Source organism: Raphanus sativus, chromosome 4, assembly GCF_000801105.2.
Source record: "Raphanus sativus cultivar WK10039 chromosome 4, ASM80110v3, whole genome shotgun sequence".
NCBI classification, from domain to species: Eukaryota; Viridiplantae; Streptophyta; class Magnoliopsida; order Brassicales; family Brassicaceae; genus Raphanus; species Raphanus sativus.
In genome coordinates this window covers 34,890,634-34,907,419 of record NC_079514.1, presented here as the reverse complement: position 1 = coordinate 34,907,419, position 16,786 = coordinate 34,890,634, and the positions used below count along the sequence as shown (strand labels likewise).

At 36.1% G+C, this 16,786-nt stretch overlaps 4 protein-coding genes across 6 annotated transcripts; 2 read left to right on the top strand and 2 right to left on the bottom strand.

Annotated features, from left to right (window-relative positions):
- Positions 1-92: 92 nt before the first annotated feature.
- On the top strand, positions 93-1,393 carry LOC130494522 (F-box/kelch-repeat protein SKIP6-like). The gene has a single exon (XM_057009148.1). The coding sequence runs from the start codon at positions 133-135 to the stop codon at positions 1,276-1,278; it is 1,146 nt and encodes a 381-aa protein (XP_056865128.1). The 5' UTR covers positions 93-132; the 3' UTR covers positions 1,279-1,393.
- Positions 1,394-2,898: 1,505 nt separating this feature from the next.
- Positions 2,899-14,277, top strand: LOC108852694 (uncharacterized). 2 transcript variants are annotated; one of them, XM_057009150.1, is made up of 5 exons: positions 2,899-3,649; positions 13,239-13,365; positions 13,454-13,593; positions 13,789-13,857; positions 13,942-14,277. In XM_057009150.1, the coding sequence occupies exons 2-5, from the start codon at positions 13,362-13,364 to the stop codon at positions 14,110-14,112; spliced, it is 384 nt and encodes a 127-aa protein (XP_056865130.1). In that variant the 5' UTR covers positions 2,899-3,649; positions 13,239-13,361; the 3' UTR covers positions 14,113-14,277. The 2 variants fall into 2 exon arrangements, with proteins under 2 accessions (XP_056865130.1, XP_056865129.1); XM_057009149.1 differs by lacking the exon at positions 2,899-3,649 and adding an exon at positions 8,229-9,600.
- LOC130511325 (uncharacterized) lies at positions 4,549-7,518 on the bottom strand. Its single transcript, XM_057008254.1, has 2 exons — positions 5,508-7,518; positions 4,549-5,429 (listed from the first exon to the last, which is right to left on the bottom strand). Exons 1-2 carry the CDS (start codon positions 7,516-7,518, stop codon positions 4,549-4,551), a joined length of 2,892 nt encoding a protein of 963 aa, XP_056864234.1.
- A 645-nt stretch (positions 14,278-14,922) lies between the features above and the next one.
- On the bottom strand, positions 14,923-16,744 carry LOC108849065 (uncharacterized). Of its 2 annotated transcripts, XM_018622568.2 has the most exons (5): positions 16,601-16,743; positions 16,156-16,248; positions 15,958-16,029; positions 15,757-15,828; positions 14,923-15,660 (listed from the first exon to the last, which is right to left on the bottom strand). In XM_018622568.2, the coding sequence occupies exons 1-5, from the start codon at positions 16,614-16,616 to the stop codon at positions 15,086-15,088; spliced, it is 828 nt and encodes a 275-aa protein (XP_018478070.1). In that variant the 5' UTR covers positions 16,617-16,743; the 3' UTR covers positions 14,923-15,085. The 2 variants fall into 2 exon arrangements, with proteins under 2 accessions (XP_018478070.1, XP_018478072.1); XM_018622570.2 differs by lacking the exon at positions 15,958-16,029 and having other exon boundaries at positions 16,601-16,744.
- Positions 16,745-16,786: the final 42 nt, after the last annotated feature.

Below are 16,786 nucleotides of genomic sequence, written 5' to 3'. Positions count from 1 at the left end.
TAACAATTTCCAGTTTTTTTTTTTCTTTTATTTCCTTATTCTTTGAGGGTAATTCCTTTTATATAGGACAGTTTCTAGTCTCTTCTGTCTCCATTCTTCTCTCAATTGTCGCAAAAAGAAAAGAAAAAAAAAATGAAAGGAAGATCTGGGGCGATTCGGGGATGTTCTCAATTGGGATTGAGGAAGGGGAAGGGGAAGGGGAAGGAGACGAAGGTGTGTGGGTTATCGTCGTTGCCAGATGAGATGGTTTGGAACTGCCTGGCTAAAGTATCGAGATGGGACCTGGCGGCCTTCGGTATGACCTCCAAGGCACACCGGTATTTCGCAATCTCTCCTTATCTCTGGGACTGGAGATGCCGGATGGGTCGCCTGGAGCCATCTTACTACATGTGCTTGCACATATTTCCAGAACCCATCCCACGGTGGTTCATCCTCCACCCGGTTCAACGTCTGCTGAAACCGATCGACTCGTACGCGTATCAGTCTCCAGAATCAGGATCCTCTTTCGTGGTGGTGGCTTGGCGTATATTTATCATCGGGGGACTCGTAGACGGCAAACCCACATCGGAAGTCGCGGTGTTCGATTGTTTCGAGCATAAGTGGTACAAACTCCCCCCCATGAAGATGCCTCGTGCTTACGCCTCAGCAAGCATGATAGACAACAAGATATACGTGTTTGGAGGGTGCGGAGATGACTCAAACTGGGCTGAGGTATACGATATCGCCACCTGTACTTGGGATTTCTTGTGTGTGCCAACTCGGCCAAAGAATATCAAACAAAGCGTGGTGATAGACAAAAAGGAGGTTTACGCAGTGGATGAGGATGGTCAAAGCTTCTCCTTCTCCCCAAGCAAACTGTTTGTGTCATGCGGCTTAAAAACAGATTCTTCTAAGCCAGGTGACAGAGACGACTGGTGTTTGATTAGAGGATTCTTATTTTCCCCTGGTCCCCGCGGGACAATACTGTGGTGTTTGCCACACGAGTTGGATTGGAAGGAAGTCAAGGGTTTGGAAGAGCTGCAAAAACAACATCACCATCTTGCTGAATACGGTATCAGCAAACTCTCCACAACCTATGCAAATTCCTACCTTGTCATCTTCTGGAACGCCCAGCCTGCTGATAGTTTGGAGCTTTGGTCCGCCCACATTTTCCTCGGTAAAATTGGACCAGAGGTTTGGGGAAAGATTCAGTGGTCCGGTTCTGTCTACAAACTCGACTACCCTCTCACAGACTCAAATAGAGTTAAGGTCGTGTTTGCTGGTACTGCCTTTACTTGATCATGTTCTTAATTACTCCTTGTTTCAAACTATATATATTTATTGATACCATCTCTGACTCATTGACGGGGGATCTAAGTTGTTTTTTTAAAAAAAAAATTTATATATTTTGCAATTGAGTCAGAACCAAGATACATACATATATATATATATATATATATATATATATATATATATATATATATCTTGTGCTTTAAATTCAAAGATAACATAGATTGCAAGATATTATTGATATTTTTATTTGACATGCATATTTGTTAAAGTCTATGCTTAAAAACTTGTTTCTGGGTGGTATTATAGAATTATGAATGCCTCTCTATTTATTCAACTAAATTGGATACACCCTCTTTGTGAAACAACTAGAGTAGCATCTTCAGTTTGTACTTTCTTCCTAAGTAACCAAGCATGAATCGTAAAAATATTGATATTCTCATTGACGGGGGATCTAAGTTGTTTTTTTCTTCTAATTTATATATTTTGCAACTGAGTCAGAAGCATCTATTCTGCTCGTCCCGTTTGTTTGTCAAAGTGTTTTTAGGTTCAAAGATAACATAGATTGCAAGATGTTGCTGATATTTTCATTCAACATGCGTGATTGTTAAAGTCGTTCCAACTTTGGTATTATAGAATGATGAATGCCTCTATTTTATTCAACCAAATTAGGATGCACACACTTTATGAGAAATCTTCAGTTTGTGCTTTCTTCCCGAGTAAAGAAGCTGAATCTAATGTAACTGAGACCTGGGTTTTAAATTGCGAAACACGACTCATGGCGACCAAGTAGTTTCCAAGTGCCATTGCGACCAAAGGCGAACGCCATGCGTATTACTCGCACAAATGTAATTCAAAACACCTATATAATACTCTCCTTTTAAGTTAATGAAAAATATATATGTTTAAAACCAAAACACCAAGTCCACTATAGTTGAATCCCAAATAGTAATACAAGAATGAAAAACACCAAGTCTGAATCGCAAAACTCCTACGTCTTAATAGCATAACACCTACGTCTTAATAGCAAAGGAACAACTCAAAACACCAAGTCCTAAACACACAAACTCAGATTCAGATTTATGATCATAATACTCTTAACACATACTCAAACCGAAGTCATCAAACTCATCCTCTCTCAGCCATAATAAAACTTAAACGCAGAAGAAAAAAGTATGATCACAGAATATTTAGTTAAGAGTTAAACGTGAGAGAGGAGAATAATATGATCACGGGATATATGATTAACTAAACCAATGCCAGTTTGATAGACTAGGTTTACACAAACCAAGCTAGATTGTGTAATATCAACATATGCTACAAGCGCTTTCGAAAAAGCCTTTTAAGCATAAAAGCGGTGAATAGCCACCGCCATGTGTACGTCGCTTGGCCATGGGGTATTGAAGCGATAAGACTATCACTTCACCTCGCCATGCGCCATGGCGACCAAAGCGGTCGCTTTTTAACCAAGACTGAGACACACCAGAAAGGTAATAATAACGCTGAGAGGAGGAAAACTGTTGTCAACAGTTACAGTGACTATGATGGTTATGGGGGACAGAGGAGGCTTCAGGTTCAGTAACAGCCACCTCGCAGACAGTAAGAGATCAAGATAAAGGAGAGAAACATCGGAAAGGAAAAGACCAAGAATCAGATCAGGAACTGTTTATTTATTATTTTTTTTTTTGTGAAACATTACTCTTCATTCAATAAATTTAAAACACATTGTTTAAAAGTGATAGAGCTTGTTTGGCCACAAGGTCAGCTCTATCATTAAACTGCCTAGGAATAAAGATAAACTTGATTGCATTAAATTAGGAGCGTGGCTAATTCTCGATTCTTCCCCTTCGAAATCAGTAGATTGATGAGGATTTGAGAGTCAGAGAGAATCGAGAGATCAGTGTAGCCTAGCTGAAGCGCAGAGTTCATGGCGTTAAGGTTTCCGCAATGAGAGGCGACGCCACAAAGGTGGAGGTCGTTGAGTGTATTGAAGACGATCCTGCATCATCGATGATCCAAGCAAGCCCTGCACATCTCGTCGCCGGGTTCCAGGCGGCGTCTGTAAACATGCATGGTTGATCGGGGGTTGGAGGAGGATCCTGGTTGATGCGGGGGTTCAGACGGTTTATAGACAAGAGGAAAAACAACCAGAAGATGAACAGAGAAATTTATTACCTGATATGAATCATGTTGATGCCCCCATATGCTAGAACATTACATTAGCGGTCCTTTTCACCATGGTCCATGGAGAAGGTGTTTTGGAACAAAACATCACTTTAGGACCAGAGGAGAACGTTCTGGAAGTGTTGGTTCCTGAGACCTGTAGTAAGACCAATGCTTTACGGATCAAACCCTAACGAGGAGTTGCAATTTGGGTCAGGTTAGAATTTCTATAACCCCTCTGCAGTGTTTGTGAATAATCGGGAACAAGATCTTATCCATACTCAGATAGAAGTGAACGCACCTCACAACAACGAGTTTGAACCCCATGGTTTACATGGAAATAAAGAAAAAGATTTGCCTCGGTTTCAGAGTGACAGTACCATTCTGTTTCCATTCATCAGTGACTTAGTGTTTGATAGTAGCAGATTTTACAAAAGATAAAGCTTCACCTTCTTCCCCAACCAAAAAATAAACAGACTTTTATAAATTTAGTGTTTTAGAAAAGAATATATATGGCTTTGAAAAAAACTCTGTACAATTTAAATTATTATTCGCATTTTTGTAGAAGAAAGAATACGGGCTTAGCTGGAGAGAAGATCTGTTCTTTTTGTAAACTTATGAAACTGATATAAAAAAAATAGTTCATTAAACTTTTTTATTTACCATCACGTTTTTAATGCAGGATTTGACGAGTTTTGGGAGGAGAGATTGCTCGTATGCAGTCACCTGACAAAATAACTACTCCTGCCATTTTTTAAATTATACGAAAAAAAAAATTGAAAACATCATCTTGTGAAATAACCTAGTGTTTCCATCACGGTTACCAGTTAGACAATTTAACTGACGTTTTTATTATTGAATCTCGATTTGTATGATGATGAGTTTCAATAAACAAGAACTCGATAATAAGAATAACTCTCTTATTAATCTCTTAAGGAAAATAACTCAAAACCTTAAGCTCTCAATCTCTCAATCACAAAACTCATAAGTTATGCAACACTCTTGCATCTCCTTATATATAAACTTAATTTCCTAAACTCATTAGGTATAACATATTTGGATATTTTCCTAATCCTTTCATGAACCATAACTCGGTAGGATTAGATTGCTTTCTCCTCAAGCTAACTTCAAGCTTACTCCAACAATCTCCCCCTTAAGCTTGAAATCCATTCGAAACAAACTTTTGATAATGCCTCTCATCTTCTTGAGCTTCAATTTCCCAAACTCTTTCATCAAGACGTCGACTCTATTTTCACTCTCGGGTATAAGCCGATGTAATTCTTGAAACAATATAGCATGTTTCATGGCTTCAATCCCTGCCATGTTTTCAGTTTCACACGACGATACCACAACATTCTCTTGTTTACTCGAACACCACCTAATTAGACTTTCACCAACATAAAAGATATGTCCTGTCGCTCTCTTGCTCTTGTCATCATTCTCTTTTACTCTAAGCAAATCATTATCATGAAGAATGCTTTTAAACTCAGTTTCTTTGTCCAGCATTTTCGAATTCAATTTCAAGCTTTCAGCTCTTGCTTCTCTGAGAGCTTCCTGAAGACAAATCACATCATCTTCCACTTCTTTGAGATCATCTCTCAACAGAGACTCTTTCTTCAATGCTCCATCAGTTTCTTCATGGGCCCTTTTCACCAAATTACCTAACCTGTTTGTTTCTCTTCTCATTTTACAAACTTCTTCATCAAACTTCTTCACGTGATTAAACAGACCAGTCTCTCTCATCTTGATTTGTTTCACCTCACTGACTTGCGTGACTTCAATCCTGTTCTTGTAATGTTCTACTTGCATCTCGTAATCCTGACCACCTAGGCTCAACAACTCTTCTTTCAACACGCGTGATTCACTCGACGCTTGGTGTAACGCTGAAGCTAAAATCTGCATAGATATCTCGCTCTTCTCCTCTTCCACTTTCGACCTGATTTTATTCTTCTCTTCCATAAGAATTTGATTTTTCTTTAAACCCTGTTTCTTCTCCTCTTTAACAGTTTCAAGCTCACTCTTCATTTTTATTGCCTCTTTGACAGTTTCAAGCTCACCAGGATTAGGATAATGACCACCCTGTTTCTTCTCCTCTTTGACAGTTTCAAGCTCACTCTTCATTTTTATTGCCTCTTTCTCATCCTTAGATAATAATTCTTCAGCAGTCTCTAACAGTTGTTCTGATTTATAAAGATCTTCGCTTTGCCTAAGCCCCGCCATCGCCATTAACTTTGCCTTATCTTTGAGTTCAGTCATCTCAGACACCACAGCGTGCAATCTTTTACTTCTTCCTTCTAGCTGTTTCGTCAAAGAAACCAGAGAGTCCGAGCCAGATCTCTTCATCATGTTGGCTTCCTCTAACTGTTCCTGCAGTTCTATGGCTTTGTTGCACAACTGGTCAGCAGATCCGTGGGGATGAGACTTTGCCATCTTCAAAACTTCTATCTCAGCATAAAGTTTCTCAATGATCTTATCTCGTTTTTTAACATCTGTATCTGTTTCAAAGCTTCTCGCATACTTCAGGTCCCTCACGATGCTTACAAGATCATTGATACTGTTCCTTGTGCATCCATGTACGCTAAGCTCTCTTTTCTGCGTCTCAATACCCAAAAATAGGTCCAGCAAAGATCCCAAGATGTTCCGATACGACACATAAAGCTTGTTACGAGGACAAATCCAATCGCCCCTGAGCATTCGAGAGACTGCGTACATGATATCGCGGCGTTCTCCTTTGTAGATAACAAGCTGCTCCTTCACTGGAACCTTTACCTTTGGCTCGATTCTGTGGTGGAGCTGCTCCACTGTGTTGTTCTTGTTGGTGTAGATCACTATTGTTTTCCCTCCATAAATCATCCTCACGAAGATCTGCAACTGAGTTGACTCAGAACGACTCGTTGACTGGGCGTTGACCTCACGCCTCTTCATCTTGTTAAGGAGATTCTCGACACCGTTGTCGTCGAGCTTCCATCTGTGCAGATCCCTTAATGCATCCATTTCCTCCTGGATGTTATCAAGTTCGCCTCTGAGATACATTGAGAAAGTATCCTTTTGACAATTAATGGACTCTGCCACGATATAAAATTCTATCTCTTCTTCCTTCTCCTTGATCAGTGCTCTCTGAAGTGTATTTATATCATATGCTTGTCTCTTAATGATCTCGTTAGCTTGGCTCAATAGCTGTGGTTTGTTTTCAAATTCAGAAACCACCATGAAAACCTTCTTGGTTTTGATTGAAAACTCAACACGCGTTCGATCCGTCTCTCCTTCTCTGAAGTGAAAGTACGACTGCATATCAGGAAGTTTCTCGTATCTTTCCCAAAGCTTATGTTTTAACTCTTTAATCTCTCTGGCTTGTGAAGTTAACTTCAGGCTCGCCCGCTTCAGCTCTTTTTGTAGGCTCTCTTGCTTCAAATAACCTTCGAAGATAATCTCAACACTCTTAGTATCCTTTTGCTTCCTTTTTTTCTTTGCAGGTCTATTGATAAAAAACTCCATTATAGGTAACACAAACGCTAGTGTTTTATCCTGACCAGTACGAACCCTTCCAGCAATATCAGCATCATCAAGAACCATATCAAAAGTCATGGCTTGAAATCTAAAAAGAACTTCAATACCCTTCTCCTTAAACTTTTCCCTCAATGGATCCGAGATTCTGAAATTTGAAACAGCATTAGAGTTATTGATATTTACTTCTTCTACGATCCGCTTCACCTTCTTGCTGCTCTTCTTCTTTGGATCATTCTGTTTAACATCATTGTTCTGCCCTGTGGCTAGATACGCATGGTCACGTTTCAATAATTTAACCGAAGAATCTATCCACTCAGAGGCTTTATCAACTCTGATTTCTTCCTCTAGGTCAGAAGCTTCTTCGTTGGATTTGTCTTCTTTGTCCTCTTCGTTTTTTTCTTCATACAGAAGGTAGCCCCTCTTCCAAGTTTTCTCTATCCTTTTATAATACTCTTCACTGTCTCTAAGGGCTAAAGGATCTCTCATAATCTCATCCTTTTTCTTAGTCTCCACAGTCATTATGTCAACCTTTACAACGAACTCAAATTCAATGCTACTCCATAGATTTGTTTCATGCATCTTCCAGTTAGAACTAAAGCCGTTGATCAAGTGCTTAACTTCCTTCAAGTCCGCCTCTGGATCCTCTTTTTGTATCTTCTCTTTATTTTTCTTCCTTTTCTTCTTAGGTCTGCGCGCTGTATTTACCAGATCATGATCATCAAAACGCTTTCTGTTTCCCGTGACTCTCTTAGCATCATCATCATCACCAGATACTCTCTTCTGCTTCTTCTTCTTTCCTTTAGATTGAACCGCAGCCTTCATTGTTGTCATCTCCTTATCCATGTTAGGCTCCGGTGAGTCTAAGTTGAATAAATTTTCCTCCATAAGCATTATAATTCGCCGTGATGCTGATATGATCGAAATATCCCCCATGGTTTACTAAGCTTTATTCGCACGTTTATAGCTTTGTAACCTGATGCTCTGATACCAAATATTGAATCTCGATTTGTATGATGATGAGTTTCAATAAACAAGAACTCGATAATAAGAATAACTCTCTTATTAATCTCTTAAGGAAAATAACTCAAAACCTTAAGCTCTCAATCTCTCAATCACAAAACTCATAAGTTATGCAACACTCTTGCATCTCCTTATATATAAACTTAATTTCCTAAACTCATTAGGTATAACATATTTGGATATTTTCCTAATCCTTTCATGAACCATAACTCGGTAGGATTAGATTGCTTTCTCCTCAAGCTAACTTCAAGCTTACTCCAACATTTATGTCACGTAGCAGTATAGTAATCTCACCTTTTATAAAGATAACTGTTTGTTCCAAAGCAACTTTGAACGAACAACTTGGAGTTTTTCAATATTTCTTCTGTTTTTAATAGATAACGTTTAGTAATTTACCCATAGATTAAGAAAATTATTAATTATGTATCCATACTTTAATAAACCTAGTTTACCAAATATGCTAATGAATTTCATATGTCTTAGGCTAGAATTAACTTTATACCATGATTTTTGTGGTGTCAAATGACACCGTATTCAGTAACGTGGATCTGTTACTGATTAATGAGTATAACTTGTTTTCCAGTTTATTGGTGGCAGTATTCAAAAAAAATTGTTAGGTAAATACTTAGAATATCAGAAGCACATTTTTTGGGGGTCCTTAGAAGTTTCCGGGGGAAGAGAGGACCCACAAAAACTTAAAAACTGGTCACAAAAGATATGAGCTAAGGATTGATTTTTTTGGGAAGGGGGATTTGCACTATTTGCGGACTCCACCGATGCGTGGCAATTCGTGATTGGTATACTTTTTAATTTTTTTTTGTTTAATGAAAAAAGTTAAGAAAAAAGTTAAGAAAAAAAGTTAAGAAATTTTTAATGGGTTTTAGAGATAATCATGATCTTAGTTAGTCGGTCTACACGTTTACGAATTATATCAATATACTATATAATATAATAGGTTGAATATCATGATTTACCCCTTATAAATAAGAATATTCATATTGTTTACTCTCGTATTGATTAATATAATAGGTTGAATATCTGTACAATATATTAATTATTTATAGCTATTAATTACTTTTTATTTATTATATAATAATAATTGTCTATGCGGTTTATAACTACAGAGTATAGCGTCTAGAACCATTTTTAAACACTGATTGGTGGACTAGTGATCAAGACTTATGGGATTCAATCGACAAAGGTTTGAAAAAAAAATATTTAGATCAGTAAAAATTATTCTCTCCGTTCCCAGCAAATAGTTTATACTAGAAATTTTGAATATTAATATATTAGATTTATATAATAATTTCTTATTTCACTCCTCCATATTGATAAGAGTTAACTAGGACGAAATTCCTAAATACATAATGTTAGAAATAAGGTTCTACTATATGTTTTTTTGCGTATATTAATAGATGCTGCAAAATATTTTTTTGATAAAACATCTAATTTAATGGAATGGAAAAAATCTTCCCATTTTTTTGATAGGACTCATCAGCAGATTCTTTCTGAATGCGTAGGATCGAGGAACTCCTCTCTCCCGATCTCTATAAACTGAGAAAAAAATTAAGCAAATGGTCAAAAAATTGGAAGAAGAAAGCATTTGTTTAACTTACTCTCCAAGGCAGCCATGTCTATAAGGTTAGGTCTATCTTCTCCATCGATATCTTGAGCCACAAGGTTCCTCATCCAGTTAGGGTAATTCCACAATGTCAACGCACCACAAGATTGGTGTCCTATTGAAACTAGTAACTGCTCAAACCCGATCCTCGAATCCGTTTTTTCTCATTCCTTTCCGATTAGTTCTGTCATCGGTACCCTGTTAAAAACATCTTTCTAGGTTTAACAAAAACCGCAATCGGATCCGACAATGTACCAAACATTCTATGTGTCTTACTCTCGTTCTATTTCAGGGTTTTCTTTGTCTACATTCTCAGGTCTCATGTCTCAGAGGATAAGTGTGTCTGGTAGAAGATAATGCATCCTATAGACACTAACGAACTCTTCGGTCAACGAGTAAGGAACTTTATGATCTCTAGGTTTCTTCAGACCAACTAATCCGCTAGGTATTGTTCCAAACCTTGCCCCGATCGTGTCCTTCACTTTCTTCCCTAAAAATCCATACTAATTATTGATCCTCATTCCAGCAGTAAGTGTCTCTGTCTTCAAGAGTTCTAATGTCCAATCAATTGTGTGAATCTTAGCGATAACCGCTGCTGTCACCAATCTTGCAGTCCTGTAGAGTTTCTCATCATCAAAATCTGGATACCGTTCCTTGAAAAGAGAGTTCAAAGTTAGTGTAATTCTGTATACAGAGATTCCTTGCAGCACAAGAAAGACGAAACCTATCTTACTTTGAGCATTTCACAGACGGCGTTGTGTTCTTTAACAAAGAGGGCTTGCAACAGAGAGAAACCTGACCAGCTGTTTCTTATGTCACCGGAGATCTGAATATCTCTGTCGTCTCGCTCCAGTAAACCATCCCCGGAGATTCTTAGCTTCCCACCCTTGAAAACCCTAACTCTTTTCATTCCAGCCTCATCTTTTCCATATATTACACTCCCGTCCCTTTTTCCAAATCTTTTCATAACATTAAATACAAACTAAGCAGTGATTAAGCACAGATTTGAAAACAATTACGCACCACCATGGGTTCTAGTGTTGACAGGGCCAGATTTGTGGTGATCACCGGAGAGAACTTTCTTCGTTCTGAAGAATTTAAATGACTTCAATGGGCATCCACTTGCTACTTCTTCTGGAGCTTCAAGCTCGATCTAGTTGAGGTTTTAAAATGGGTAATTGATATATAGTTGAGGTCAATAAATTAAAATGCTGAATAATTACAGGGTTTGATTAGTACTCAGTTATTTTTGTTTCAAAATATAATTTATTTTCCATAGAATTTGCCAATTTTGCAGTGACTATAATTTATTGAGATACTATTGATATTCCAGTACTACGCGTCGGATTTTTATGTTATACTTCTAAATAAATTTATATATTATTATATGGTTTTAACAAATAAAATATGTTAAATTACTTAAATATGAAAATAAAATGATCTTTTTTTATCTTTTTTATAGTGGTTAGTGACCGTAGTGCATTACTTTGTTTGAAGTTGTTTAGTTCAAAGTGGAATAGGATAAGTGGTTGTTACTAATCGATTTAATAAAAATAGAATAAAAAGTCGATAGTCATAAACAAAGTTGATGTTTTATATAGAGAACATACTTATATTATTAATTATTAAAATAAGTATATATGAACTATAAAACTTTTACTAATATATTTAGTTCAAATAATAGAAAGATGTAATACGTTTCAAATTTTATAAATTTTATAAAAATAAGGGTGAGGTGTCAATTTTTGATAAAATAATTGGTGAGTATCTAATATATATTTTAAAATTACCATGTTGACTTTTAAAATATTGAGTGCAAGTTGTATGTATTACTTTAGTTTTAAGGTCTCTCAAAAATATGCATCTTAAAATAAGAAACATAAAATTATTTTCTATATTAGTTTTGTTATAATGGAAGATTTTGTGTGTGTTCATAACAAAATTTTTGTTTGTCCACCCTTATTTAGAAATATCAACGAATCTTAATATGAATCTAAATATGTTTTTTAGGTAAAAACTATAAATAGTTCCTAAACTTCTCTATTTGATGGACAACTTCTATTTTAACCAGAATGGAACAATTTCATCGAATCTTCTTAGGCTCTAACTGGTGACATAGGGAACCAAGGGGAATGATCTATTCCCACTCATTCCTTAAAAATTACACCATTTATAGGGAATTTTTGTTCCGTCTGATTCCTTGTCATTCCTTAAATTTTAAGGAACCATAGAACAAAAGTATTCCTTATCAAAATTGATATGGAACAAAAGTAATAAATATTCCTTTTAATTCCATTGATTTTATTCATATTCATTCATTTTCTACTCATTCATATTCCTAATTTAGGTCACCAGTTAGAGTCTTAGTAAAAAATCAATTTGTTAATTAGTAAATGAGATGTTAGCATCTATAACGATCATGAGAAAGACAATTTCTAACTATCCGTGACATTTGGACTTGCTGTCTTGTTGCATTTAATAATGATTTTGACAATAAATGGTTAGTATGGTGTAAAAGATTAATGGTGAGAGTGGTGTGTGGTTTACATCAATTTTAAATAACTTTAGCAACCAGACAACGTTTTTAAATTTCTCTCAGATTGGAAGTAATGATTCTTTTTTTGTTTAGTTAAGTTTTGAGAGTATATTAATCATGTTCACAGTTCTTAAAATGTGAACACGGATAGCATGCATCAGAGAAGTTATTTGTTTCCTTGGATAGTGTAACATGGGAAGATACCATAGAGTTTATGTGCCAATACCAATAGACCAAATGTTAGTCTTTTGGACTTGAATCGCCATCAGTTACTAAACATTATTAGAGTGGGATGACTGGAATTTCTAGATTGATTATATGACGGTTACGTCGATTGCGTTAAAGAAGGAGAATCTTAGAGGCTCCATTTTCCATCGTCAACATCAAATATAAAGAAATCCTATAAACCAATGTTTTGACACCCGACCCGAACACTAAATCGGACGATTTACCAGATCTCTGGATCATTGGATCAACCGTGGGTAAACCACGATTTAGTAAATGAATTAGTTTTATTATATATAATATATTAGCTATGAAAATAAATATATAAAAACTAAAGTTAATATTTTAAATGTTTTCAAACATGAAGTAATAGTTTGGATATGTATCTATTTTATGTTTAAATTTTTTTGAAAATAACTAACTTTGATTTCCATTTTTGTATTTTTATATGACATACAAAATATTAAGAAATAGTTTAAAAATATTTTTTAAAAAAATATGTAGCATAAGAGTTATGAAATCAAAAGAAAATGAAGACATAAAATTCATAATAAATTAAACATTCAATCCAAAATTAAAACATCATTGTAATAAATTGTCAATAACAAAAATAAACTAACACCTAATAACAATTAACACCAAAACACATTAAATAAAGTTGAGAAAAATTTTAATTACTTAAAAAAGAATGCCACATGGTATTTTTCTCCCCAAAGAAAAAAAAACTCAATTTTATTATATAAGATATATATCTTAATACGATTTTAATGACCCAATGCATTTTAATTTACTAATATCAATTTCTTGTCTCTCAGCATTCACGTTACTCAAGAAAGTCTCAAGCTTTTACTGATATCAATCTTTTTATTCCAATCCTCAATGGTTTGAATTTATCAGGTTTTGACGAATGGAATCGAAGTGAAGCTGCAGAGGAACGCGCTTAGTGTCATTGAAGCTCCTACAGGGAATGAAGAAGACGATGATTTAGAAGTTGAGCATACGCAATGGAACCCCTCTGATATGAGTAAGCATGGTTCCTTCCTTGTCAATGTATTGTATCAACTCTCAGATGTTTGAGTGTTGAGTACATGTTCTTTGATTGTCTTTTGCAGCATGTGAAGACACTTTGAAACCTCACAAGTCGAAGCAAAGAAGATACAGATCAGCGCGGTTATCACATAAGGCGATGTGCAGGGCCTTGTCTTGTGACTCACACTCGAAAAGCTCGAGTGTTACTCCTCGTGTGAACATGGTAATAATACTGCCGTTTGGACTTTGTTGGATACGGCATTTAAATGTTTTTGGTGTTACAATATATGGTTTTATTGCAGAAGGTTGATTTTAGCTAATTGGATACCCCTGCGTTACAGAGACACATACGACACTTTTTTTTACTGTCTTAGACTTTTTGTTTTTTGACAAGATGTGTGATCTGTTTTTTGGTAAGGTGGATGCACTTCCCAACCCGTCAAAGGAGCAGCTACTTGAGATTGTTCAGAGACACTTCATGTCACAGGTAACATTCCCTATTCTTGAACAGTTGAAATCAAAAGTGCCAAAAAGCTACAACATCTTTGTGAATTTGTCTTTTGTATTACAGGAGATGGATGAGCTTCAGGTTATTATGGGATTCGTTCAAGCGGCCAAAGGAATGAAGAAAGCTTGCTGGTGGAAATCAAGAGAACACCAGAACACAATGAACTTAACTGCAACATCTAGAGCTCTTAGATGGACTAACAGACGGGTACATATTTTTAAACCGTGGCATTAAAAGGGTGATTTGATTAGTTGTTAAGCCTCGGTCTCTTTTGAGTTTTGAGTGAACAGTAGATGTTATTGCTTACTCATGTAAGTAGTAGTGCATCAAGAAGCAATGGCCTAAAATCAAAGAAGCCCTTCTAATCTCTAATCAAGCATCCACCTTTAAACAAATAATGCAAAGAAATATATTACTGATTAAAAGAGTGTATAATGATAAAATTATTGTTTTTATTTTCATTTGAAAATTCTTACGTATTATAAAAATTTTGAAAATTTATTTGTACACTATATTAGGTATAGAATAAATTTAAAAATTATTTAATATCCTCCTTTCAATTATAAATAATTAAGAATTTTTCTTGATTAATATTTAGTTATATGTTTTATGTTTTTTACCAAAAAAAAACATAATAATAATGCAAAGAATCTGAGTTATATGTTTCTTTTTCCTATAAAAAGTTTTAAAAAGATACTGATGAGTAGTGAATACTTAAAACAAATCTAAAAATGGAAGAAGGTAATACAAAGTCATAATCTTTCGAATCTAAACCGGAGCATCCGTTTTCAAGACCGGTTTTAAGGCAGAAAGTTATCAAGTAATTCAACCAAGAATGTAGCTTTATCAGACATTAATAGCTGTATATTTATGAAACATGAAACGAGACTATAGGTTTAATTAAGTGCGTCGATAAATTATGACAGCCAAAATGTAATTTAGAGACGGTGTTTGGTTTTGGGTTTGTCAGTTGGTTTTTATCAAAAAGGTAGGAGATAGGATGACACGTGAACAAGCAAAGGGATCTATAAATAAAAGAGGAGATTATTATTAAACGAAGAGTGTTATTATTCATTGTTGTGTTTCTTGATTTCATTTTAAGAACTGTAAACGTACAGAATAAAGTCTTCTAAAACAAAGACTAAAAAGTAATGAAAGAATGAAAAAAACAACAAAAAAGTCTATGTACAAGGAATACGTGTGGTCTTCAGTCTTGCTTCTTCCTCTTCTTCTTCTCATCTTCACTCCGTTTGATCACAGAGATGGCCTCTTCCAATCCTGTGGTTTTTGGCAAAACAACTGGCAGTAGGGGCTCTAGCCTGCCTTGGCCCTGACTGCCAAGGCCAGAGCCAGGCACATATCCCATCGATGTCATCATCCTGGAGCCAAGAAGATATGGAATGTACTTGTTCTTCTGCTGCTTAGTTTTCTCAGGGGCCTTCTTCTTCTCCTTTGAAGGAGGAAACTCAGCGGCAAGCTTACGAGCAACTGCGAACGCTCTAATCCAGAAGGCTCGCGCCCTTTGGACTCTCCCAGAAACGGTCTCTCCTCTTCCAGAAACTGCCTCTCCTCTTCCAGAAACTTCCTCTACTCTTCCAGAAACTGCCTCTACTGCCCACGCGGATCTATCTTGAACTCGGCCACTGGACTCAAACCCGGCGTTGACGTCTACAGCCGGGGGATTCTTCAGCAGATAAGCAGGAATCTTCCTGTTAAATGACACCGGCTCCTTCTGGGAATCAGCTGTAGCTTTGCCGGAATCAAAACGAGCAGATAGAGCTTCTATAGATCCACAGAACGAAAAAAAATCAACACACAAACAGGTAAGAGTACAAAGAAGCATCATAAGAAGAAGCCGGTTTAGATTCACATTTTTACCTTCGGTGGTTGAGATACCAGTAAAATCAGGAGAAGCAGGTTGAGGGATAACATCAGCAGCTTTCTCCTCCGCTACATAAAGGATCAAACAAAACCAGGAAACCATAAGTTTCGGAAAAGAATCAAACAAAACAAAAAAAAACAATTCCACAAAACCAAAACAATAGCACAGACACAAAGAGACAAGATAAAAGCTTTTACCTTTGTTATCATCAGCAGCAGAACCTTTCTCCACACCTTTGATGCCTGAGATACCACGTTTCCCTTTGCGATCTGAGTAATCAGGAGAAGCAGGTACCATAAGTTTCGGAAAAGGATCAAACAAAAAAAAAAAGAACAATTCCACAAAACCAAAACAATAGCACAGAAACAAAGAGACAAGATAAAAAAAGCTTTTACCTTTGTTATCATCAGCAGCAGAACCTTTCTCCACACCTTTGTTGTAGTCACCAGAGAGATCATCTCTTTCTCCTTTCCTCCTCTCGCTAGGATCTAAATAAAGAAAAAATATTCGATCAATCAATCGTAAATTACACCAATTAATGTAAAATTTTTGGAAAGAATATCCACTAATCTTCGATTTTCGAATCAAACCCACAATAAAACCCTAATCTTCGATTTCCCCATTAACTGTTTGCAATTAATGTTTGTAACCAAGTAAAGATCCTACATTTACGGAGATTAGGCCGACTAATCTTCGATTTTCGAATCAAAATCCAAATACAGATCCCTAATTTTTCGGAAAGAATCTGAATTTCACCATTAATATTAGCAATTAATGTTTCTAATCTAAATATCCTGCGTAATAATTACGGAAAGAGAAATCTTCGATTTAGAAAATTACCTCTAGATTCCGCCATTCTCTCCGCAGATTTGGGGATTTCGATTCTCTTTTGCTTTTTTTTTTTTTTTTTCTGTGACCGTGATGTTTGTGATGTGATGATGTGAGCGTGACGAGTGTCAGATCTATCTATAAAGTCTCCCGTGTGCAAAGTTTAATTGGGCTTTATATTTCTTTTAAAGCCCAACA